This window comes from Pollachius pollachius (genome assembly GCF_949987615.1).
Source record: "Pollachius pollachius genome assembly, chromosome: 5".
Taxonomy (NCBI): Eukaryota; Metazoa; Chordata; class Actinopteri; order Gadiformes; family Gadidae; genus Pollachius; species Pollachius pollachius.
Genome location: NC_136938.1, coordinates 16,467,305 through 16,492,512, shown reverse-complemented (window position 1 = coordinate 16,492,512; position 25,208 = coordinate 16,467,305). Strand labels below are relative to the sequence as shown.

The 25,208-nt window shown below is 38.8% G+C and overlaps 2 protein-coding genes across 2 annotated transcripts; one reads left to right on the top strand and one right to left on the bottom strand.

Moving 5' to 3' along the window:
* Nucleotides 1-5,750: 5,750 nt before the first annotated feature.
* On the bottom strand, nt 5,751-10,184 carry orc6 (origin recognition complex, subunit 6). Its single transcript, XM_079736375.1, has 7 exons — nt 10,052-10,184; nt 9,017-9,143; nt 8,091-8,254; nt 7,769-7,858; nt 7,372-7,481; nt 6,335-6,442; nt 5,751-6,070 (listed from the first exon to the last, which is right to left on the bottom strand). The coding sequence occupies exons 1-7, from the start codon at nt 10,114-10,116 to the stop codon at nt 5,922-5,924; spliced, it is 813 nt and encodes a 270-aa protein (XP_079592501.1). The 5' UTR covers nt 10,117-10,184; the 3' UTR covers nt 5,751-5,921.
* A 276-nt stretch (nt 10,185-10,460) lies between these two features.
* Nucleotides 10,461-23,898, top strand: vps35 (VPS35 retromer complex component). The gene is made up of 17 exons (XM_079736555.1): nt 10,461-10,534; nt 11,658-11,753; nt 12,302-12,398; nt 12,735-12,858; nt 13,378-13,560; nt 14,536-14,755; nt 15,558-15,641; nt 16,779-16,888; nt 17,026-17,122; nt 17,216-17,364; nt 18,007-18,214; nt 18,503-18,658; nt 19,521-19,643; nt 19,784-19,963; nt 20,171-20,410; nt 22,245-22,388; nt 22,575-23,898. Exons 1-17 carry the CDS (start codon nt 10,532-10,534, stop codon nt 22,752-22,754), a joined length of 2,394 nt encoding a protein of 797 aa, XP_079592681.1. The 5' UTR covers nt 10,461-10,531; the 3' UTR covers nt 22,755-23,898.
* Nucleotides 23,899-25,208: the final 1,310 nt, after the last annotated feature.

Genomic DNA, 25,208 nt, shown 5'->3' with positions numbered 1-25,208 from the left:
GCTGGTCAATTGTGGAAAATGCATTAAACTGTAATCATAAAAGCGGTTATATGCTATAGACCCTATAGTATCTGTGGTATAAAGGCTGGGGCGAATTTCAAATTCTAAATATGTACACTTTATGTTGAAAGCATAGACCGTCACGATTTCCATTGAAACGAATGGTGCGGTGAATAGTCAAAAACGAGAGCTGGTAAATTGTGAAAAATGAATAAAACTAATCAGACAACGCGAATATCTGCGGTTTAAAGGCTGCGAAGAACTTCGAATTATAAATATGTACAATGTATCCTTTAAATACGTCCATGGAACAGATGGCCAATGTGAATAATAGATAGGCTACCGCTGAAGAGGTAACACTTCCTTGCTCTCCGCGAAGAAAAAAACATTATAACTATTTTAGATGGAAAACAACAACGCAATTCCACTATATATCAGGATCTAAGAGAGAGCATGCTATCAAAAGGATATGACAAGCCCTGAATATGTGTAGTTTTCCGCTCCAACCACTAGATGGAAACGGACCTAATTCGAATTTCTTTTTTGCGAACTTTATAAAGATTCGCTTCACCTTTTAGATGGAAACGTGACTATTGCCACTCATTTAAGAAACGCAACATTGAACAGCAGCTAAAATTCATCAGGCAATCAACATTCCGGCTCATTAGTTTCCAAGAATCGGACTGCCAATTGGTGTGGCATTATGGGAACATCTTCATTAACCATTTTTCCTTCATAATTAACTGTCTAAATATTGTCATATTTATATTTCTTCCGTTAGTGTTCTTGACTACAAATGTTTAATTTCCCCAGAATTTCAAAGATTTTTCAGGTATATGCTTTGAAGAAAGCCCTTAATTCACTTGAGAAATGTGTGCTTTGAGTTTTCTGGATGTTGTGTGCTTATCAATAGACATTTTGACCATGTGATAAGCATGCAGTTCAGGTTTATAAGTGGAACATCTTTCCTTAAATATGACAATTATATGTTATATTTATATATCTTCCATTGGTTTGTTCTTGTCTTTTAATTTTGCTCGGACCCCATTAATCACTGCTTGCGGTTACATTTTTAATTTGTTTTGCAGGAGAAGGAGGGGTGGGCAGCTGAAAGGAGTCGTAGTGAAACAAAAGTTGTTTCGGCCCGGCATCCAAGAGGGCTCAGTGCACGGCTCCATTAACTTTTCATGTTCGAGTTTTTTCCTTTTACTTAACATGAATGAAGTTGATGATTTTTAGGCACTGTGGTGACTTTTTATCACTTAAAGTCGCAGAGGGATTTGTAGACTGGTTCAGCTGTTGGACCCGTGCACTCAGTAACTCACGTTCCTCTGCTTGCGATCATTGTGATTCACCATTTAAGTGTATCGGTCATTTGATTCCCCTTTCAGAAACAGAAAAATATATTAAAAAACGAGTGGTAATCATGATTTTTGTTTTAAAATACAAAAAGAGGTTATTTTCTTTATCAGGGCAAAAAGGGAAAAACTAATATAAAATAATATAAATAATAAAAATAAAAAAAAATGTTGCCCAGATGGCATAAGGAGTTTAATTTAAAGATCCCATATAGAAAATCGTAGGGTTAGTAACTTATACTTCCATGGTCAGTAAACAATGCTATTGTTCTCGCTCAGACCTCTCGCTTATATAACTCGTAAGTCCGCCCCTTCCAGTAGACCCGATATGGGACCTCTGAGATCGTAAAATATGAATGGGTTTCAATGGAGAAAAGCAACTATTTTCTGGTCCCAGTCTTGTGTGGGCACCATGTTTTAATCCGCTGTCCTTTTCTTTATAGGTCACTGCTCTGCTCCGGACTACTCCTTTCTCCAAGGGTTGGGGGCGCAAATAATTCATTACTTGATGTAAGTCACTTTAAATAAAAGCGTCTGCTACATGCCCTAAATGTAAATGTAAACTACATCTTCATCTTCTTCTAACCTGTAAACTAGGGCCTGGCAAGCAGCTCAGAAGAAAGTACACACACCCCACAACACTGTGTTGTTGGGTGCTGTCGTTATTCAGAAAATACTGGCATGTTTTGTGCACATCTTTTACCATAACTCAAAAACAATCAAGTTGTCATACTTTACCCAAGCACTGTTCTGTGAGGCACATTCTTTTCAACCAAATTAACAAGAGTAAACGTACAAAAATACACACATTAAAATACAATAAAACCATTAAAACATTACACATTTTATGCTTTAAAGTTGTAAAGTCTTTTAAAGCACAAAAATGTTTTAAATATTTTATACCTTGTGTAACAATATTTACTTTGTGTAAATATTCTATACTTTGTGTAACAACATTTTAGACTCACTTCCTGACGATGCTGATGGGTGAGAACCATGTAGTTAGGAAAATGCTTTAACAAGCCAGCCTCACACCAAAATGTAGTATAACTATGTTGGTCAACAGCGGAAAACGTAGTCGTTTAACAATAACTGCTCTAAAATGTGAGATGGCCGTTTTTTTGGCCCATTCTTTTCTACAAGACTACGTCCACGTCATTTGACTGTCACGTTTTTGTTTGCAAAAACTAACATGGCTGATGTATTATCAGTGGTAATGCAATTTGTTTATACAGATTCAGCATTAAAATGGGGTTGGAAGTTTGAGTTCGTTATTACGAAGATTAACACACACACTTTAAGAGAATACACTCCCGTCTGCTCACACACTCAATGTGGTTGATAATTGAGATAATTAGATTCCACATTCGATCTTTAGAAATTAAATAACTATTGATCTGGTTCTCTATTCCTTATTCCTATTCATATGTAGCAAGCCATGATCATACACACTGAGCATGTAGAATAAGGGGGGTGGGCGTGCAGTGGACGGGGTTTGAGGGTCTAAAGTTCGCAAGAGGCGGGATAAGTGTGGCCTCTGTCACTGTAGTTTGTTTTGGTTTGACCACAGACAGCATGGAGGTACAACAGGCAGAACTCATGGCAATCTTCTTAAATGTTGCAGCAAAGATTCATCATATATTCAGTTGCATCCACAGCATCCGAAAGATCGGTGAAAGATTGGCGCATGAGTTAGAGACGAATAGAAGAAACGACGAAGAAGAAAGGTGGAGGGAACGACCTTGTTACCGGAGAAAGAGAGTATTTTTGCTGTTTAACCTACATGGACAGTACGGAAGGATCTGGAGATTCGAGAGACCGAGCGGCGAAATGTTCTGGGCCAATGTTCTCGAGAATCTTTATAACAAACACTGAGACAAATGTTGATTTCTTTGTTTAACTGAGAAAACAGGAATTGGAAGGCCGGACCTATGATGTTCAGCTAACTGTTAATAATAATAATAAAAAAAAACATTTTCTATATACGCGTGTGTAACAGACAAAATAAAACTGCTGTGGTTAATAAGTGTGAATGGGAGCCACCCGTGGCCATATGGTGTACTGCAGATCTGCCGCGTTTAGTTCTGTGCTGCGTTCCTACACGATCAGAGAAGCCCTTGCTTTTGATCTGATGCTGTATATGTACGCCGATTTCTGATGGCAATGATTTGATTTATTTTCCAAAGGAAAATAAAAGAAAGAAAATTCAACAGTTTCGCCTCCGTCTCCCTGATGCTTGACCATCGTTACACGTGCAGCTGTGATATATTTTTTTAATCATTCAGTGAACAAAAGGCAACAGGCTGATTAGCATTTAGAGTGCCACTCAATGAGATGCAAATGAAGACCGAAGTGTCATCAACACGCCCACTCAGGTGGTGTGAGAAATACCGACTTTCTACGTCTCATTCAGACAGAGTAATTTACATTTCCTCTGGAGAAAATACTACCTCAGGGGTGGTATTTTTTCAGGAGAATTTCAGGGTACAAATGTCAGGATTTGTTGTTCCCATCAGTAGAATATCAGGACATACAGCCCTCCTCCAATACTGGAGATGGAATGTAAAAAAATACAATATAATGGGTTGCTATCACTGCTGTACACGGGGAATGGGTTAGCCTAGCGATTGTTACTTGGTTCTATGAACATCTTTACTGTACCGACAGCGATATATTGTGTCACTTCTTATGACAAATGTACTTATTGTAAGTCGCTTTGGACAAAAGCGTCTGCTAAATGCCCTAAATGTTAAATGTAAATGTAATGAATATAATTAGTTATACTTATTCCTTCTCATATCAAGTACTATTAAGGAGCCAACAATGGTGAAAAAGCTTAACTTTTTTTTTGAAAATGTAGAACAATTGTGCAAAACTATATCAAACAATGCAAATATATACAAACCAATAACTGCTTCCAAATTTACACATGCTTTAATGAACAACAATGGGTAGAGGGCACTGAGCTTTTGTGGGTCAAAGCTCTCAGTCTGGAAAATGGTAACGTGAAAAGAAAGGTTCACATGTTCTGTTAGTACCTAGAGGTAATATACAATTACCTCTAGTGTTACAACTGTTGCTTCTTTTTTCGGCCATCTCCATTTTGGGATTGTGCAGTGTAGGCTTGTATTTTCTATGCATTTGAAAGGTGGAAATAAAAATTGGCTAGATAGATGTGTTATTAAAGAATGATAAACAAATAGGACTCATCTCCTTTGCAGGACATGGCAGCTTTTTTGCTCCTCACAGGCTTTGGAGCGCAAATGACCGCATCATATGTAAATCATTTATCCTAGCTGGCGTGTCAGAGATCAAACAATGTCAATGGACGACAGACTAAAACTGAATCAGCATTGAACAGCGAAGATAAATTGAAAAATTGCCAAACAACGTTTACAACTTAACTTTACTTTACGTAATTCAGTTTCTGGCCAACAATTTTTATGGATTTAAAAACAATTACATGTTTAATCTGCCAAGAATTCCCTTATTCTCCATAACCGTTAAAGTGCATCAAACCATATTATTGAACGTTCATTCCTGGCAGGAAGAACCCAAATCTAGCAAATCTAGAACCCCCCTCAGAAGTTGCTCTTGTGACGTTATTTCCTGGCTTGTAGCACTTATAGCGTTCCCGTTTGTCTTTGTGGTATCATTACATGACGAGTTGGGGAAGGAAAGTAATTGGCAGGTCATTGTTATTGTCAGCTACATAAGCCTCTTTAGCAAACCAGCTCGATACAAACAAAACATTACATTGCATTGCACGCACAGAAAGACTGCAAGGCATAAATTGGTGACCGGATTAAATCAGCAATGTAATCAATTGTGTAAGAGCATTATAAAATCGACATTAAAACGACCAACGTGGTTCAAATACAAAGATAATAAATCTCAATCATTACGGGTGCAGCCATATTTGTTTGTTGAGTAGTACGGTTAACCTCCCTGAACTCGGTGGATTCTCAGCAGCACAAGTGGGACCGACCAAAAGGGGCCGTGCCTCTGTGATCTGTCGCAAGAAAGCTGTTAGATTTCCCACTTTGCAACACGTGTGGGTGGTGTACGATGCATCTCGAGCGCACCTAAACAAGTTTCTGCCCTAGGTTATTAGGGCAGACACTTGGTAAGGGTGGAAAGGGTTGTATTATTTTTTTCTTACCCATTTTTTGCAGACCTTTTTGGAAAGGACTGTGAAACGAGAAAGAAAAGTTGGTTCAAGAAGAGGGGGAATGACGTGTAGCATAGAACTACAGGTTGATGTCCTTGGACACTACAAAGACTATTGCCTACGGGGTTAGCACACTAACAGGTCGAGTCACCAAACCGATATGTCCCTACTATCTGGTCTTACTTGGAAATTCATAATTCCTCAGAGGCAAGAATATCATTGAATACTTTAATGCAAACATTGGGGAAAAACATTAGATTAGGACATAATAAATAGTTAACATTGAACAACGGTAAAGCCATGTTGTTAACTATAATGCCTATAATCGTCAAACCCAATTCCTAACGATGGCGAATCAATAAAAACAATTCTAAAAAGGTGAAAAAGGCCATCTACGAATCACATTTCTCTGCATTCGATTTCAAAGCATTTTCCAGAATTTTCCTCTTCCACTCTTCATAGTTCTGTCCAATCTCCGTCTTTTCCTCTTCTGCCTTATCCTCTTTCTTCTGTTGCTTAACGGATGATGGCAGACAATCCTCTGTAAGAGTTAGTCAACATTACATACCACTTTTGATAAGCTTTAAAATATCTGATGTAAATTAAAAACAAATCAAAACTAATGCTGAAGAAGGCAATAGTTCAAATTTAGAAGCCAAATATTCTATCAAATTTATGTTTAAAGAAAAAAACAACTATTGTGGCTATTCTCACACTCCAGAATAGTTCTAGGACAATTGTCTTATTCATTACACTTACTTGAATCCATTCAATATGTTCATACAAGAACAGTGTTTTTACTCACCTTCTACCACTTCAAGGTTTTCCATTGGTTCAAGTCGTTTTGGTGCATTTTTCTGTGCCATATTCTTCGGCGCCATTTTCTTCTGTGCCATTTTCGTAGTAGGTTCCTCTGTAGAGAGAACACAGTGAAAGTGCCACACAATGTACTCTTAGAATAACACATCAGCCAAAAGTAGGATTACATTTAGATAATGTAAATGTTTAACACAATTATGATGAAAATAAAGTTAAAACCAAATTTGTTAAGTTCTGGTTTGACAAATCTCTGAGTCTATACTGATAATTTCGGAATGTAACAAACCTCATTCATTATTTTTCCATTCTCATCATTAAACTCTTAGCCATTTTACTTTGTTCTAACATCCTACTTATGATCTTTGATATTCAATATGGTTTTGTTAAACAGATATTTTCGACTTAATAAATGGACTGAACCACAGCGACCAAAGAAGGATCCCTCCTGCACTGGTCCAGATAACCCTTTTAAAGTGAGATTGGACTGGGCTTAAAAACCAAATAGCAACACAACTCTCAGAGCAAAACTTTCTGTAAACTTAAGAGTCAAATTATACTTCTGTGTCAGCAAAAGCAAAATACACGAACGTCATAACTAAGACTAGGCCCTTTTGCCCTAAATTGACCCAAGGGAATGCAAAGATGTGGACTCCTCCAAGAGGTTAGCAATGTGTCGCCTGTCTCTGCATTCACTGATTGGTCAAGCTGGCAACAGTTGAGGGTTTTGTTTTGGACGGCCAGACATGAGCATTAAATGAAGGCATCTGGCATAATCAAAAACAATTTTCAGTTGGTTGTGATACACCAACTGCTTTTCAGCATTATTTAAAAGGATTTTGACAAACGTATATGTCTTGCATTTAAAGGCTATACTGCCCCCTTGTGTACATATTAACATGAAATGGATCAACTCCAAACGTAATGGCAAGTTCTATGAGGGGATTAGGAATTGACAGTGATAATGGTTGGGATGCTTATTTACACACATGCACAAGTCATTTAATGTTTCACACTACTACTCACTGCAGATGTCCTGTCCTAAACTCTGGAATTGGACAGAAAGCCGACCAAAGACAGCCTTCTTGGCACCAGATGACGCTGCCAGCTTTTGGTCAACTTTTACCTTTAGGCATCTATATGCAAAAACATTTTTGAACAGATTGAAATCAAAAATACCACAAAATAAATCAACATAGTTCTGTCAAACCGAAGGTGCAATTCTGCAGCACCCTGTAACCTAGCGAGCAAGACGTACATTTTGAGCTGATGACTGGTCTTGACATTTTTGTTTTGTTTTAATAATCAAGACTGTAAACACGATATACAAAATAATGATGCATACAATGATGCATATCTTTATAGCCAGGGTCCCAAACCTCTGGATGGTACAAATAAAAAGGAACCAAATGCATCCACTGACCTGCAGGCCGAATAGAGAGCTGTGGTGGTGAAAAGAGGTTTAGACAGGTCCAGGTCCTGTTGCTGAGCAGAAGGGAGGCTTTTTTTGTACCTAAAAATGAGAGACCGAAGGGAAATTCAGATGTCTACCATCAAAAATCCAAGCAGTACAAAGACAGACACAACATTTTTGGTGATGAAGTCAAGTGAAATGTACAGCTGAGATATTGCTCATTTATATTTCATGAACTAAATATCCCTTATTATTCTGGATATAATCATCATGTATGCATAGTTTGGTCATGAAACCTCAGAGAAAAAAATTAAAACAAGGCTGACCAAACCTTTCCAGTATTTGTGTAGCTACTCCAACTGCCTCCATGCAGCCATATTGAACACCCAGCTCACTAACACCTAGGTGACGTTCCAGACCCATCAAACACTCCATTGCCTTAAGGTTACTCAGGTATAGCTTCTTAGTAATCCCAGAGAGTTTGATGGCATATTCCTTAAGAAAAGAAAGAAAGTAAGTTATTTGCTCCATAAGGTATATAAGGGATCCAAGGGTTTAGGAAGAATTATGGGGGGCAGCCAATATGGCAAGTCAATTAATTTTCCTCCATTTACTTCAGCTCATATATATTAAAGTAGGCATGTACAGCAAGAAAATGTAATGTTTAAAAAAATACACTAATTGAGAGAAATACAGGCAAATATTTATTTGTTAAACCTCCTAGACTGTATACATGCATTCAAGGTAGTTCGGAAAATTTGTTTCCCAACTTTTACACTGAAATTCACAATGTACAACATTTCGACTAGCTCGTAGCTTAAAAAAAAACTGGAAATATCTGTAGTTAGACAAGTTACACTGATATTCTACAAATAAAAATGCCTGCCAGCTCGTACCTCTGTCTTGGTTTACAAGAATATAATTATCTACAGCTAATAGCTGACACAACTCCCCTCTTCTAACTCGGAGGGTCCAAAGCCCTTTTATTTTTCTTTACTTTACTTTTGTATACAGTAGTATTTGTATCATTTGAGAATCAACGCTTTCCTTATTCTGTGCATGCTTCTAAGAAACTCCCAGTGAGACAACCACATTTGTTTACATGGGCGCTGAAAATTAAAGATCAGAAAATGCTGGATAGGTGTAGAATTAGTTATTTCCATCAAGCTAAACACACCACATATTGGAAAATTACAATAAGGATATAATCATTGTGATGGAGTAGCGGTGGTGAAATCGCAATGGGAAAACGCTTACTTTGTCGAGAGGCATCTTCATGTAGGACGCTGCCAAATCTAGACATATCACTGCTTCACTGGTTGGTGTAACTTTGTTAAGAGCCATGCACTTCACCTGAGACAAACGGCCATATTCTTCTGCCTTTCTGTGAAGCAGAAAAATACATTTTTTGCCAAACAGTTATTACTGAAAGTATTCACTGAGACATGCTCTTGTGATGACAATCCAATCAAGCCAATCAAAAAGAGAACAGAGCACAAATGTTAACCCTATTGGCAAACGCTGTACTACCCCTCTGTCAAGACAAGAGGAAGCGGTAAACCACATATCTTGGAGTCACAAAAGCACTCAAGATGATCATAGTTACTCACCTTTATTGATCAATTACAATCAAGCCATTGATCAATGGCAAGGACCATTACTATTTAAGTTAAAGGTTTAATGAAGTGAAGAGGTTATCTTTTGACAATCCATAATACTTAATTACTGAATGTATACAATATACTTAATTATCTATATTTGTTCGTTTAGACTATTATGCTGAGCAACTTTACATCTGAAAAGGAAAATGCTAACACACACACACACACACACACACACACACACACACACACACACACACACACACACACACACACACACATATGGGAATCCAGCCCAAATGTTGTGACCCAACATGCGGTATTGTCAAACTCCCTTGTTCAATCGGGCATCCCAATGAAAATGTCTTGTTTCAGTGAGACTTGAAACATGGTTGGCTGGTATCTTCGCTGTAGTCGGTTCCGTTTACGTAGCTCTACAAATAACTCACACTATTTAGCGTTGCATACCATCATGCAACGCAGAATACTGCCAGTTCCAATAGAGTTACTGTTAACAAAAACATTTGTAGACATTTTGTGCAAAAGTGTTTTGGGTCACAAATGGACACTAACGTTATATGGACACGATCTAACCCATAGCGTTATACAGAATACGTAGGCAACTCAATAACTACAGGTAAATTACCATCTGCTTTAGGTCAACAATATTAAGAATAATTTGTTTGCTCACCGAATTAATTTCGCAGAACCGATTCCCATTTTGCCAGCAAGTTTGGCAAATATTTCCATCTCCATTTAGACTGTATTCAAAGGTTTCAGACAAAGCTAAAGTTGGAGCTGACTTGCATACATGTTAGTTGAACGTTTTTTCGCGGAAAAAAATGGCTAAGAAAGACACTTTCGCATGCTGATTGGCTGCTTCGGTGAGTGTGTGCTGCGCGTGCGCGACTATTTCATATTTATCATAGTTGTAATATAGCTTTGGTTTAAGTATTACAAATGTACATATGTGAACATTCAATGTTTTAAAAAACGTGTTTATATATTTTTTTAAAGATTGGACTTATCTTCAAAAACTGAAAAGTATGGTTTTACACGTTGTGGTTTAATTTTATTTAGGCCAAGCGGAGTTTCTGGACCAGGGTTGTGTCACATGACAAGGAACACTGTCTAGGCCACCAGTTTATCCGCTCTGACACGTCCAATTATTATGGTAAGTGCAATACAATATAGTTGTAGTACATCATTATACATTTCCTTCACACCGTTTGGCTTTATGCATGTCATGAACTTGTGTCGATCTTAACTACCGATGCCGTCCTCTTTAAGACTATTTGTGTTGCTAAGGCCTAATGTGACCGAAGTAACGTTAGCGAATGGCTAACCTGTAAGTTGCTATACATGTTATTAGCTAATGTATCAAATGTCACAACAATTCGATTTGTTTACCAAACGGTCCCAACAAAATATCCCGTTTTCATTTGTAATAGCAGTTGCAAGATTAGAAGTGGAGTGAATCTTAGCTAGCAACTGCTAACCTCTGCTGTGCAAAATGGCAATGGCACGTCAAGAGGAATATGTTATTGCAGTTATTTGTTGTATATCCCGACGTGTCACGTACTTCTCCATATGTGTAGTTAGGCAAGGTTACCCGACCTTAATGTGCTTTCTGAAATACAAAAACCCTTATCTGTGTACGTTTTTGAACAAGTACAATACAGTCCCAAGTCTAGAACCCGCCCTCCTCCGCATTTTGATAGTGTTTTCTAAGCAGGAAATGGGCATTTTCTTTAACCTCTTCGCTGTCTGCCCTGATTCGGAGCAAATTTGGACGGGATTGCACATTTAAACATAGCTCTCTATATGCCTAGTACTGACCGTATATCGATTATGTATTGTATACGGTCAGTTGTACTTGCTTCCGTTACACAATTGGGGCTGCTAGTCCCCACCTTTACCTGGCAATTCATGCGAGGAAATATTCACATGAAAGCATTCCTGTAGTACTTTATTCTGCCAAGCTATACTATAATATCATGGCCGTTTAGAAATTGTATTTTTAATAATTATTAGATAAGGACTCTTCGCATTCTCCAAGAGCAGGTCTTTTTCGACAAGGATTGCGGTTATGTGTCTAAACACCGCCACCATCAGTTGGAATAAGAAGCATGTTCGATTTCGATATTAAAGATTTATGCGCTAGACCTCACGCTCAATTACCTTACAAAGACCTCAAAAGGGGTCCTATGTCCATGGCTTCATTAAATTAAAATGATTAAAAATGTTATATAGGGGATGGGATTTATTCATGTTAAAATTCCTGCAATATCTTTCAGCCTACTACCCAGTCTCCCCAGGATGAGCAGGAGAAGCTTCTGGATGAGGCTGTGCAGGCAGTCAAAGTCCAATCCTTTCAGATGAAACGATGCCTGGTAGGTCGGACATCTTTTCTAATTTTTGTAGAATCGAGATGACACTTAATTTCCGACACACACGTTTTATCCTTTCTGACACATTATTCCACTCATGTTCTCAATAAAAATATATTTTGTAACCTGAATATTGGTAATTTCCAACTATGTGAGGGTAAACATGACCCAAAACTGTTAAATAACCATAACATATGATATCATCGAGGAATGTATCACTACACACCTACAAAATATCTTGTCAAGACCATGACAAAAAAGTATATGAATACAAAGTTAGCTAGACATCCTCAAAGTCCAAAACAAACCATTAAATCGAATTGAATAGAATAAAATTGAAATTTCTTTAGTTCACAATGGATCTGATGGAACATAATTAGCTGATGCTTAATTCACAACTTGGTAACCCTTAATAGCTACAAAATTAGAAGTTAATTCCATATTTCTGATATCCATCACTTTGATATAAGATAATATTTGATGTCATTATATATATATATATATATATATAACATTTATCTTTCTCCTTTGCATGGTGAATATGCCTAAAGGACAAGAACAAGCTAATGGATGCTCTAAAGCATGCTTCTAACATGCTTGGAGAATTGAGGACCTCAATGCTGTCCCCCAAGAGTTACTATGAGCTCTGTATCCTTTGCAATGGTACATTGTGAAATGTGAATATCTTTTGATTGGTGAGATCTTGTTGTTTTTACGTTCAACACTACACATCTTATCCTTGATTATCGATTGCTTTACAGCATTAAGATGTTTCTTTGAATGTCTCTTGTATGGTGTTCATACCGCAAGGACCAGGAAATAACATGTTTAACGCACACACATTACAGTTTATGGCTATGTAATGTGAGGTAATATGAAATCAAATGTGACTAGAATTTAATTTGGACTTTTAACATTAAAACAATTGTAGAAATTAGGATTCAATACATTTATTTGTCTATTCGGCCTTAATTGTGAGTGCAGACATGGCCATCTCTGATGAGCTGCACTACTTGGAGGTCTATTTGACCGACGAGTTTGCCAAGGGCCGCAAGGTTTCTGACCTTTATGAACTTGTCCAATACGCTGGCAACATCATTCCTAGGCTGTAAGTACTCTTTTTACTCACTAGGCCTAAACAGTCTTGTATTAACCGCAGAGAAAAATGCAGATACTCTTGAGTGTTTGTTTGTCACGATGGAAAAAGTAGTTAATAACACTCGACCACTTGGTGAAGTGAGGCCAAACGAATCATTAATGGTACCCATTATCAACCACAGTCTTGTGCAGTGGTTCCCAACCATTTGTCTTTAGGTTAACAATCAAATTGTCATCAAAACCTTTTGTGGACACCTCACATGTTAACGGAAAAAAATATATAAATATAAATGCAGTGGCTGAGCAAAGAGTGACAGCATCCCCTTTATTCACGATTATTACTGAAAAAAGGCCATGGCCAGTGTGTTCACAAATGAACACAAAACATCAATGGAAAACATTATATTGTTATAAATGATAACAAGCCATTATACTGTATTTACTGAACAATGTTATCATATATTTATATTCAGACAATCAAGAGAATGATTTTGACCAGTAACCAACGTTTCCTCGTTTGCTCCACCAGCTACCTCCTGATTACCGTAGGGGTGGTGTATGTGCGCTCATTTCCTCAGTCCCGAAAGGACATCTTGAAGGACCTGGTAGAGATGTGTCGAGGTGTCCAGCATCCTCTTCGGGGGCTGTTCCTCAGGAACTACCTACTGCAGTGCACTCGCAACATCCTCCCAGATGATGGGGAGCCGCCCGAGTATGGAATCTTTATGGTTTTTAAATGGTGCATATTTTGCCATCAGGTCGAAAGTTGACAACCCTTTATAATCCATAAAAAAAAAAAAATCTTGCTCATGTCATTAAGTTTAGCATCTAACCAGGCAGCTGGTTGCAAAATAAGTGCCCTTTCAAATATTATTCTAGCAGTTCGATTTTGTGAGTTATTATGTACCAGTGAGGTATTTCTAATACTCTTTTTAAAACCATGTACTAAGTAAATGAATTCTTAAAATTGAGGTAAAAATGGAAGATGCGCAACAAATTGCATTGTTATTGACAATCATTAAACTTTGAGCATTCTTAGTAGAGTTACTATGTAGATTAGGGGTGTAACGATACATGTATTCGTATTGAACCAAATCGATACGGACGTCACGGTTCTCTCCTCCATGTCGCGGATCAGATTGTTGTGGAAGTGGAAGAACCAGAGACGTCGGAGAACCCGACGCAGTCGTTTGAGATTCATAAAATCGTCTGGAAGCGCACACAGCTTTTGGCCGTGATAATATATATTGTATGATATAGATATCCATGTATAATATGATATTATTTAGATATAGAGCTCCAGGACTCCCGCTGGAGCACCCGGAGTGTTCTAGAATATTTACAGAACACGGCCGAAAGCTGTGTGCGCCTTGCCATTGCGATACATCCACTGTAAACAGAGCGCAAGGTACCGTGGGCGCAAGCTGCTCAGGGCCACCGGCCACATCCCCACCCTCCACCTTGACCCGCCTCTAAAAAACAGCAATTATATAAAAAAAATATTTACATAGTAGACTGTCTTCGATGCACAATAGAAAATACTTGCTGACTGTGTACAATGTTGCAAATTAGACAGAAAAATGATGATCAGTTTTTCTAGATCTAGTGGTATTTGGAAGATGGTTTAACTACTCGTACAACTCGTTGTTGTAGCCCCCCTAACTCCTCCACCTTCATCTACCCACAGAGGGACTGAAGAGATGACTGGCGACATTAACGATTCCATCGACTTTGTCCTGCTTAATTTTGCCGAGATGAACAAGCTTTGGGTGCGTATGCAGCACCAGGGCCACAGCCGTGATCGCGAGAAGAGGGAAAAGGAGAGGCAAGAGCTTCGGATCCTGGTTGGAACAAATCTTGTTCGCCTCAGCCAGCTGGAAGGAGTCAATGTGGACAAGTACAAACAGGTTTGTCACAGCGTAGGCATTTGTGCCTCAAATCAGACTAATTTTGTTGAGGTACATATTATGCTCTAGTTACCACAAAGGATTGTACCACACAACAAATTCAGGCAGGTTGCAGCAGGCTATACACAGCAGCTATACACAGCAGCTATCAACGGTTTCACTTTGGATACAAATCAGTGGATGCTTGATGGCACCATCATTAGCCATGCTGGTCAATTGTTGACAACAGATTAAAGGTGCATACCTGTCGGGGTAATTAATCCATTTTGCCTCTCCACCACAAACCTAAACAGAAGCGGCAGCTTTTTGGTATTTTTGATAAGACATTGTATTGTAAAGTACTTGTATGGCCATTCACTTTATTTTGTCCACAATGTTTCACAAATGATGTACTGACATGACGCATGACTCCAAACGAGAATTTGCTCTTGTTAGGTTTAAAGTCATGGCAAGAGCATTCGCACACTACATTACACTCAACAGAAAGTCACAAAGTGATGCACAACGTCATTTAACTAATCATATTGGTAAAGGATGATTTTGTGAAGCCAGGAGAGACAGCTGCAGGGTTATATCGATCTAGCTGATTATCAGAAATCTGAGCAATGTGGCACAAATTCCTTGGGAAGGGGATTTCCAGAGGAGACATGCCATACAAAATGCATGGTTTATAGAAGGAAATCTGTTATTTAATTTGTATCATTGCACTAATAATAATAATGGTAATTACATAATAATATTGCATCTGTCAGTATGTCAATCTTTTTATTAAATCTACGTTTCCTAAACTCTTTGTCTCCAGGTTGTGTTACCAGGTGTGCTGGAGCAGGTGGTAAACTGTAGAGATTCACTTGCACAGGAGTATCTCATGGAGTGCATCATTCAGGTAGATGTGACCCCAACTGCAGATGGACGTTTACAATGAATGTATGATATATCGCACATGTATAACACCTATTCATGCATTGTTTGTGTGATTTTCATTGTGGAGCCTGGATTCAGAATATTGACCTTTTAAATAGGTATATGTATTACTGCTAACATGCTCAATACAATAAGGATTTGCTTTTCTGACATTTGTGCATTAATGCTGCAGTATGTACGTTTGGTACTGCCATAACCACAGCCAAGTTAGACATTTGTCATATCGGTCTCATTGAAGGCCACAAAGCCCCTCTCAGCTTGCTCTAGAAACATAAATGTGATGTAGACAAGACCTTAGTGAACCGCTAAAAATAACCCTTTTAGGTCTGTAATTGCAATCCATGCCTTCACACTATGAATGGAAGCTATTTTCCGTTAGTGGTAATCTTTGTGCTATCTTAGGCCCCGTCCACACGGAGCCGAAACGGGCGAAAATGATCCGGTTTCGTTTTATGCGGTTCAGGAATATCTCCGTAAAGATGGAGTCATTGCGAAACCGCATCGAGCTGTAGAAACGCTGTAGTAAATATTCAAGGCGCTGGTTCTCCACAGAAAAAAGTGGAGCGCATCAAGCCTGCGCGCATACAGACTGCGAGTGTGCGCTGTATACAAACATTCAGTCACGACGAGATTCAACCTTTTAAATTGAGCAGAAATACTTTTTAATGTACAGTTAGTAATTAAATTTACCAAGGGGCTTTATTTAAAGCTACAAAAAGAATACAAATAAAATAATAAATAAAAAATTCAACGCAACTCTGACGTCCCCCAGCTGGTGGGGGGCTAATGACGTCATGGTCTGCGTTTCAGGCGTCCACACGAATCCTAACACAAAACCGCATAGGTCCGGATAGATTTGAAACCACCTCCAAGGGTGGTTTCAGAAATGTGGTGTTTCGGGCACCGGATTCGCCGGCTCCGTCTGGACGGTCGGCCGAAACGCACAACACGGTTACACCAAAAAAACGGCTCCATGTGGACGTATAATGCATGAATAGTCATGGCCTAAAAACAAACAGTCATGCTGCATGTATATAAGAAGAGTATATTTATACAGTATTAGCATCTTGTTCAATTCTATATCTCTTGTGTTTCTCAGGTGTTCCCAGATGAATTCCATCTTCAGACACTCAACCCGTTTCTTCGCTCGTGTGCTGAATTACACCAGCACGTCAATGTCAAAAACATTATCATTGCGCTTATTGACAGGTAGCCTTTCTCTGGATTCGTTTCCTAGCCGAAGTAAACGTGTGTGTGTGTGTGTGTGTGTGTGTGTGAAGAATTGTCTTGTAGATGCAATTTTGTATTTTGTGCGCTCAAATGTTAATACCTGCTCTATTTCTCAGATTAGCACTCTTCGCACACAGAGAAGATGGCCCCGGTATCCCGGCTGAAATCAAACTGTTTGACATCTTCTCCCAACAAGTGGCCACCGTCATTCAGGTATGCATAGTGGTGGTCATATATTACCTATCTTAAAATACATCTGCATGGGATCCTTCATACCTGTCTACAACCTAATTTCCCTTTCTCTAGTCTCGCCAGGATATGCCATCGGAGGACGTAGTGTCTCTCCAGGTGTCCCTTATAAACCTGGCCATGAAGTGCTACCCCGATCGTGTGGACTATGTGGACAAAGTCCTAGAGAGCACCGTTGAAATCTTTAACAAGCTCAATTTGGAACAGTAAGTTGTCTGTCATAGTTTTTTTTTTTTTTTTTTTTCGTATTATGTATGGTTTTAACTGTACATCTTAATTATTACAACTGACTTTGTCAGTTAGTCAGTTACAGTATTGTGCAATTATTATTGTACACGATTGCTTTTCTATGCACAGCAAGTTAGAAACAACATTATTGTTGTATAGTTGAAATGTTAAGTGTGAAATTGAAAAAGTCTGTTCCTCTTCGTTTTGGCATATCAGCAAAAACCAAACTTGAGTAAAATGACTTGTCTGCAATTTGGACAGCTGCAAACCACTCTTTGGTCAGTATTTAAAGTTAAAAAATAGAATGTACAAGCGTAATGCCAGCGTTGTGCCATAACCCAGAGGTTTATTGAAAGTAAATTAATACACAGATCCTGCTAAAGAGAAAAATTGTGTAGTGAAATTGAAGTAATTTGAAATGTATTGTACAATATTTAACCTATAAATGTATATAAAGCAAGTAAAGGTATACAAAAACAAATGTATTATGTTTTTTCACTTAAACTTAGTTAGTTTCTCCAAGCATAAAGGTTGATATTATCGTCAACTGTGTATCCCTTACACATATCTTAAACTAAAAAATAACGTAGACTAATATCTCCTTTCTTTTGCTTGTTCAGCATCGCAACCAGTAGTGCCGTGTCCAAGGAGCTGACCAGGCTGCTCAAGATACCAGTGGATACCTACAACAACATCCTTACGGTTCTGAAGCTCAAATACTTCCCACCTCTCTTTGAGTACTTTGACTTTGAGTCACGCAAAACCATGAGCTGCTATGTCCTGACCAACACCTTGGACTATAACACTACCATCGTAGCACAGGAGCAGGTGAGTTCCATACAGAGCCACCATCAAATACACTCCACAATTATGAAGGGAAATGCTCATTGTTCAGCAATCGTTCAGTAAAAGCAGACAAAAATCTATCATCGAAACGTTACAACTAATAGTAAGATGTTACAATTTAAGCTGATGAGTGACAAAGTTATTTCAACCAATTAAAATACCGTTTGGAGGTGCCAATCACTTCCAATTCAGTAAAAATCATCTTTAAAAGAGGAAATACATTTTGGTCTCCCCTAATTCTCATATCCTAATTTCCAATCATCCTCCCAGGTGGATGCCATCCTTAGTCTTGTGTCCACACTTATTCAAGACCAGCCAGACCAGCCTGCCGAGGACCCAGACCCGGAGGACTTTGCTGAGGAGCAGAGTCTGGTCGGCCGCTTCATTCACCTGTTGCATTCAGACGACCCTGACCAACAGTACCTGGTTAGCATGCTTAATACGAATGAGTTAGCCGTCATTTTTTCTTTTCTTACTTTTCCTTCTAATCATCAATTAAGTGTTATAATCTTATTTTTAAATTTGAAACATCTCTTCAAGTGTGATTTCTTTATTGTGTGTGATATTAGTGGTAGCATTAGTGGTGTTATGGATCAGGGCTGGCCAGTTGCCCGTTCTGATCTGGTGTTGCAGTTCAGCCCGTATGATGGTTCGCGAATCCCTTAAGGTTGAACAATTTTAATGAATTACACTTTACTGCTGCTGCTACGACTTGACAATTACCTAATACTTGAAGCTGGTTTACACTGAAGAACACACAAGATGCATGTGGCTCTATTTCACTCTTTAACTCAGAGAGAGTGAAATGGAGCCACATGCGTCTTGTGTGTTCTTCACTGTAACACAACCTCAAGTATTGGGTAATGATCAATCAGCAGCAGCAGTCAAAGTGTAATTCACAATAATTGTTTCAATTGCCAATCAAAATGCCTTAATTTTGGAACGTTGTTATAACCATCAGTTATGTGTTCTTAAATCCTAATGGATAAATCGGACCTATATGCGTTTTGTTGAGTGACAGTTGAAATTACAACAACAAAACGATTTGAATATATCCAGGGCAAAAAGTAATGGCTAGAGGAGCAACTAAGTTGGAAAAAGCCCCTCGAATCGTTTAATACATGATGCCGATTCACCTTAAATCATCACTTCTCAAGTCTAATGTAATATTACCCTGGTCACTCATTCTAACATTCAAGTGGAGGTTGTGGTGGTCATTTTACATTCCCATTAAAAAAAAGTGATAATGATGTTTCTATTAATTGTGTTACAATTCTGTTTTGATCAGATATTGAATACAGCCAGGAAGCATTTTGGCGCAGGCGGAAACCAAAGGATTCGATACACTCTCCCTCCGCTGGTGTTTGCTGCCTACCAGCTGGCCTTCAGATACAAAGAGAATTCTTCTTGGGTACAACGATGCAATTCTCCTTGCATCACTGAAAACAAATGTTCCAAATGTTCCATCTATTCCAACAGTAGACCAGTGAATGCAGCTGGTATAACGTGAGCCATGTTAAAGTTCTTCTTCCTATCTAAACTTCTGTTCAGGATGACAAGTGGGAGAAGAAGTGTCAGAAGATCTTCTCCTTCGCCCACCAGACCATTAGTGCTCTCATCAAGGCAGAGCTTGCGGAGCTTCCCCTCCGGCTTTTCCTCCAGGGGGCGCTAGCAGCAGGAGAGATCGCCTTCGAGAACCACGAAACTGTAGCCTACGAATTTATGTCACAGGTAAAAATATTTGACGTTCACTTGTTTTGAGTTTGAGACACTGTATACTGTTTCGCGCATCGGGTTGTCTTCCTGATCGCTCTGATCTGCCTACGCTCTGATAAAAGACCTCCGCTGTGCTCTGGTAAAGAACAATGTATCTCCCCCATCAGCTTAACAAACTGCTTATTTTCTCTTTGCTTCAATCCTATCCAACCCCTCAACCAGGCCTTCTCTCTGTATGAGGATGAGATCAGCGACTCAAAGGCCCAGCTCGCAGCCATTATGCTCATCATCGGAACCTTTGAGCACACCCGCTGCTTCAGTGAGGAGAATCATGAGCCTCTGAGGACCCAGTGTGCACTGGCTGCCTCTAAGCTGCTAAAGAAACCCGACCAGTGCCGTGCAGTCAGTGTATGCGCCCATCTCTTCTGGTCTGGCCGGAGCACAGAAAAGAACGGAGAAGAGGTGAGATGATGAAAAGCGTTTCTCAGTCTTTAATGAAAGGAATAGATGTTGTCACATTGATCTGTGTACATGTGCTGTAAATGGAATCCCAATCGAGCGTAAAACGTCTCACAGGAAAAGAGACTCACCATTACGAACACTGATGATTCGATAATATACTCACGCAAATGAAATTCATTACTCTCCAGCACCCGTTTGGTTTGATACAAGGGCCGGAATATTGAAGCCCTACTAAACCCCGTAGGCTAATGACATGAGATTGCATACCCTTGTTTTAAACATGCCATGTGTAATGTTTGGCCCTCATTGATCAATCTTTTACAGTTTTTCTCAATCGTTTAAACACGTTTTCTGAAACTATAGCTCAATTTCTCAAAACTCTAAACACAAACCTGAGAAGAGTTAATCACTATGTCAAAACTACACAAATTCTTCTCAAAACTGTTTTTTTCCACCATACAGTAAACACAGCTATGAAATGAATATCTCTTAGAGAGCATCAATTAAACACAGGTGTGATCAATTCAAAACACTTCCTTCAAAATACTATTTACATATGTTTTGGCTTTATGAGGCCATATTACATATTCCAACGTATAAAATTGTTTAGAAATAGCTTTCTTTTTAAGAGTTACAATTAGGTGGTATATATAGTATAAAGACTGTTGCCATATTGTAATACAGTACTGTGAATATATCATATAAATATTGCATTGACACCATCGTATCAGAATAGGATACAATGCATCTTTCTCTATCCAATGAGCTAAACTCACAATCCCAGCTTCCCAGAGTCATACTGTACACCTATAGTTGAGGCTGCAACATTGTTCTGACAATACACCAATGTTACCTATTTTGGTAAATTACAGTACAGTAATTGCACTGATGAGTAAAATGAAAAACACTACAGTAAGAAAATGTTTGGACTGTCTTTCGGGGGATGTAATGATGAAATCAGTGCAAGTACAAAAAGGTAACAAAGCAATTTTTTTTTTTTTTATACTGTAATACAGTAAAATGTTCAGCTGAACTGACTGCATAAAAAGCTTTTCGTAGGCCAACAAAAAATAAAAATAAGAATGTAAATGAGGTGAAACAGATCTACATGTAAATCAGTATGTATCCCACCTCCAATCCTGATCAGGCCAAAGGACCATATCTACAGCACAGTAGAGCTCACGAGTCCTCTTTTATGCTCTGACACATGATTGAAGTGTTTTGCCAGTTGAGTTTGAACAGGTGAGAAGTGAGTTAGACTTATTGGTCATTAGTTGTTGCGTTTTGAAGGCCAGTGTGATCCAGGTGAACCAAGTCTGCTAAATGATGAGATTTGTGCTTAGAGTTTAGCAAAAATGTGAAAACAGTGGAATTGTGCTTAGAGTTTAGCATTCTGGAGTCTTGTAGTTGATATATGAGCTTCAAGTTTTCAGAATTGTGTGCACAGTTCCATTTTTTGTGTGTATACAATCGAGAAAAACTGTAATTGACACCTTCATATCAATTGAGTCGGGGGCTCTTTCCGCAAAAAGTGCAGGCTTTGCTGTCTTGTGTGTCTACGATCAAGGCATTGGTAGTCACATCTCTGTCAGAGATCAGCATCTCTGTCAGATCCTGTCTTTCCCCACAGCCCATTGAAATGGGGATTTTATTTAACAGACTCAAAGTTTAGCAGCCTATTCTTATATTAAATCAAACTGACACTATTTGTTATTGTCCCGGATATAGATATAAAACATTATAGATCTTCTTTAGTCAATTCAGAAAGTGAATGAGTTAGTTGAGGCAGTAGTTGCCAAGATGGTATCAATAAAATCCAATGATCTTGTTTCAGATCCGTGATGGGAAGCGAGTGATGGAGTGTCTTAAGAAAGCCCTAAAAATTGCAAACCAGTGCATGGACCCGTCACTGCAGGTCCAGCTGTTCATTGAAATCCTTAACAGATACATCTGCTTCTATGAGCGGGAGAATGATGCGGTAAGAAACAATAGATTGTTTTTTCGGAATAAATGTTGTTTTCATGTACTTTTGGCCAACAGTAGTTACAATGAAGCAGAGAGATACCCACACATGGCCTTTACCTTAAGGATTAATTGATGGATCTTAAACAATTAGAAAGTGTGACATATGCCATCCTTGCTTTCCATATACCACCTTGTGCAGGTCACGGTTCAGGTATTGAACCAGCTGATCCAGAAGATCCGAGAAGACTTGCCTGGTCTGGAAACAAGTGAGGAGACTGAGCAGATCAATAAGCACTTCCACAACACCCTGGAGCATCTTCGCTTACAGAAAGAGTCCCCTCAGTCTGAGGGCCCTGCCTATGAGGGCCTGGTCCTCTAAAGGCTTTGGATGGAGGTATCATGATAAGATAAACAAATATATTACAAAACAATCTCTTAATGATGACCAGGTTAGGTTAATGATATATACCAGGTTAGTCATCCAAAATGTCAGGGGTATCTTAACAGAAAAACATATAGTTTGATGCTGCAGCACCATATATAAAACCAGGCAGGGGATGGTGACCCCACAGAGTTCGGCAACTGTCCTTCTGCCGTGTCAAAACACTGTTACTCTGCATTTACATTTTTAATGACCTTATATATATTTTCTCTTTGCAGTGTACACTTGTTTTATGACCACTTTTTCAAAAATGATTTGGAATAATCTCCATTGCATTATGGTGAACAATAATGCTTCAGCCTGGCATGCACACTTTATTAGCTCCCATCCCACTTTGTTGACTAATGTGATTTATCTGCCATATAAAAGAAATGTTATGTTTGTTCTTGTCGGTTTGCATAAAGGATTCCAGCAATTCACATGAACATAAGAAAACATTATCTGCCAAATAATGAATATGAAAAGTCAAGCTTTTGACCGCTTCTTTAATTGATTCTGTAACTAACTTATATCTTCAGGAATGTAATTTGTCACAAATTAAACAAATTACAAATTTGAAAACGTATGTAAAAAGCATGGTGGGAAGCAGGGATCCTGTCCAACTTGGTTATAAAACCATGTTTGTACGACAAAGCTCCTGCGTATTTCCCCCCGTGGAAAATAAAACAAGCTAGGTCACGGCTGAGACACTTGGCTTCCTGACCTGAGGTTATCAATATGCGTTTGTATTACATAGTCCAGTGACATTATCCCTGAAAAGCACACACAGCCTAACTCTTCAGAAACTATTCTCAGTAGAATGGGCACTGCTAATCTTCGAGAAATATATCAGAAAATATGCCAAATAGCCCATTATTTGAGCTGTGTCTGTTAAAATGCAGTTGTTTTTTTGCAACTTTCACATTCCACAAACCTTAACTTAAATTAGTGTTTGTTTTTTGTGGTCAATTTGGTTTCATCAGAGAGCTTATGCTTTATCTTCATCACATAAACACCTGAATCCCATCTCAAATGTTTATTGTATGTATAACCTACTTGTAAATCATAAATAAGTCGATAACATTTGAACAAATAAACAAATTCTAACCCTTCATGTCTTAATCTTTTTTTTGTATCTAGTATATTGGGTAACTTTATTGACCTTTTGAACTGAATTTTTATGATGCAACCTTTGCTCAATCATGTTCTACATATTTTATTTCTGCATGTTATGCATGCATACCTTTGATGAGCCATTTTTTCACCATACTTGTCAATTGTATGCCAAGTAGAGGTCTTGGTATCCATGTCCCCAACCAAATCAATGTTCACGCTGTGGCCTGCTTGGGATGAATGAGAGTACAGGGTTTTATCTTGGGTTATTTCAACTGCATGGTCCCAGCTTCTATGATGGACCTAGAGTGCTACAAACTTCTCTAGGATGGAGGAGAGACACGACCACTTAGAGGAGACCATAGCCTCCACCTGAGGCTTACCTGGTCAAATTAAAAGGTACCTTAGGGGCCACAAAGTACGATTATTCAAAGCTGCTGGTGCATTAACCACCTGTGACATTGCTTAAGGATGCATCAAGGGAATAATTCGTTTTTAGTTGAGCCATTGCTGCCAGAGGGTAGGCCTTCTCCCAGGTGCTATTTTGGTTTCACCTGCTATGATAGTCTGAAAGGGATAGCTAATTAATATGCTGATCTCTGGTTGACCCAACCGTTATGTGTCACTGTTGCGGGCCGTTTGTAAACTTTTGATGCTGGAAATCGTGCTTCACCTGTTCCAGATTTAACTTATTGCCTAAATTACCCCTCCAAATGCACTGCAATTTCCATGCCGCTTTTCCCATATATAATAAATTTTAATTATTTGCCAAATCTGAAAAAAAGAGGCAAAGCTCGAGCTAAATCTGGAAAAAGTGAAGCACGTTCTTTTTTGCAGCAAAGGTTTACAAAGCACATTTTATAACAAGGGGGTGGGGAGAGATCTTATGTTTTATTTATGTTTTTTCGACTTGATGCCTGTCTACTTCAAGCTTGTGCATGTTGCAGTAAATGTGCAACAGCGCCCCCTGGGGTCACACTATTCGGTGGGTCGCAGAATTCGGTGTAACACCGGCCATATGGGGTATTAGGAAACGTATGGATTTCCGACGCATAACTATGGTACAAATGTCCCCTGTGCCTATTCTCTAAAGTCTACTAGTTCATAAAACGTTATGGTTTTCATTATTAAGGGAATGGGAAATAAGGGAATAACTGAGCCTATACAAATCGATTCAAACGGCCTATGTATAAACGTTATTCCAGCCGGTCATGTCTGCTAGTTCAGGGAACGGCCCACTCCGTGGCGTAGTGTGTCGTGCCTCTCTCGATTGGTCAATACGCCATCTGTGTGGGAAAT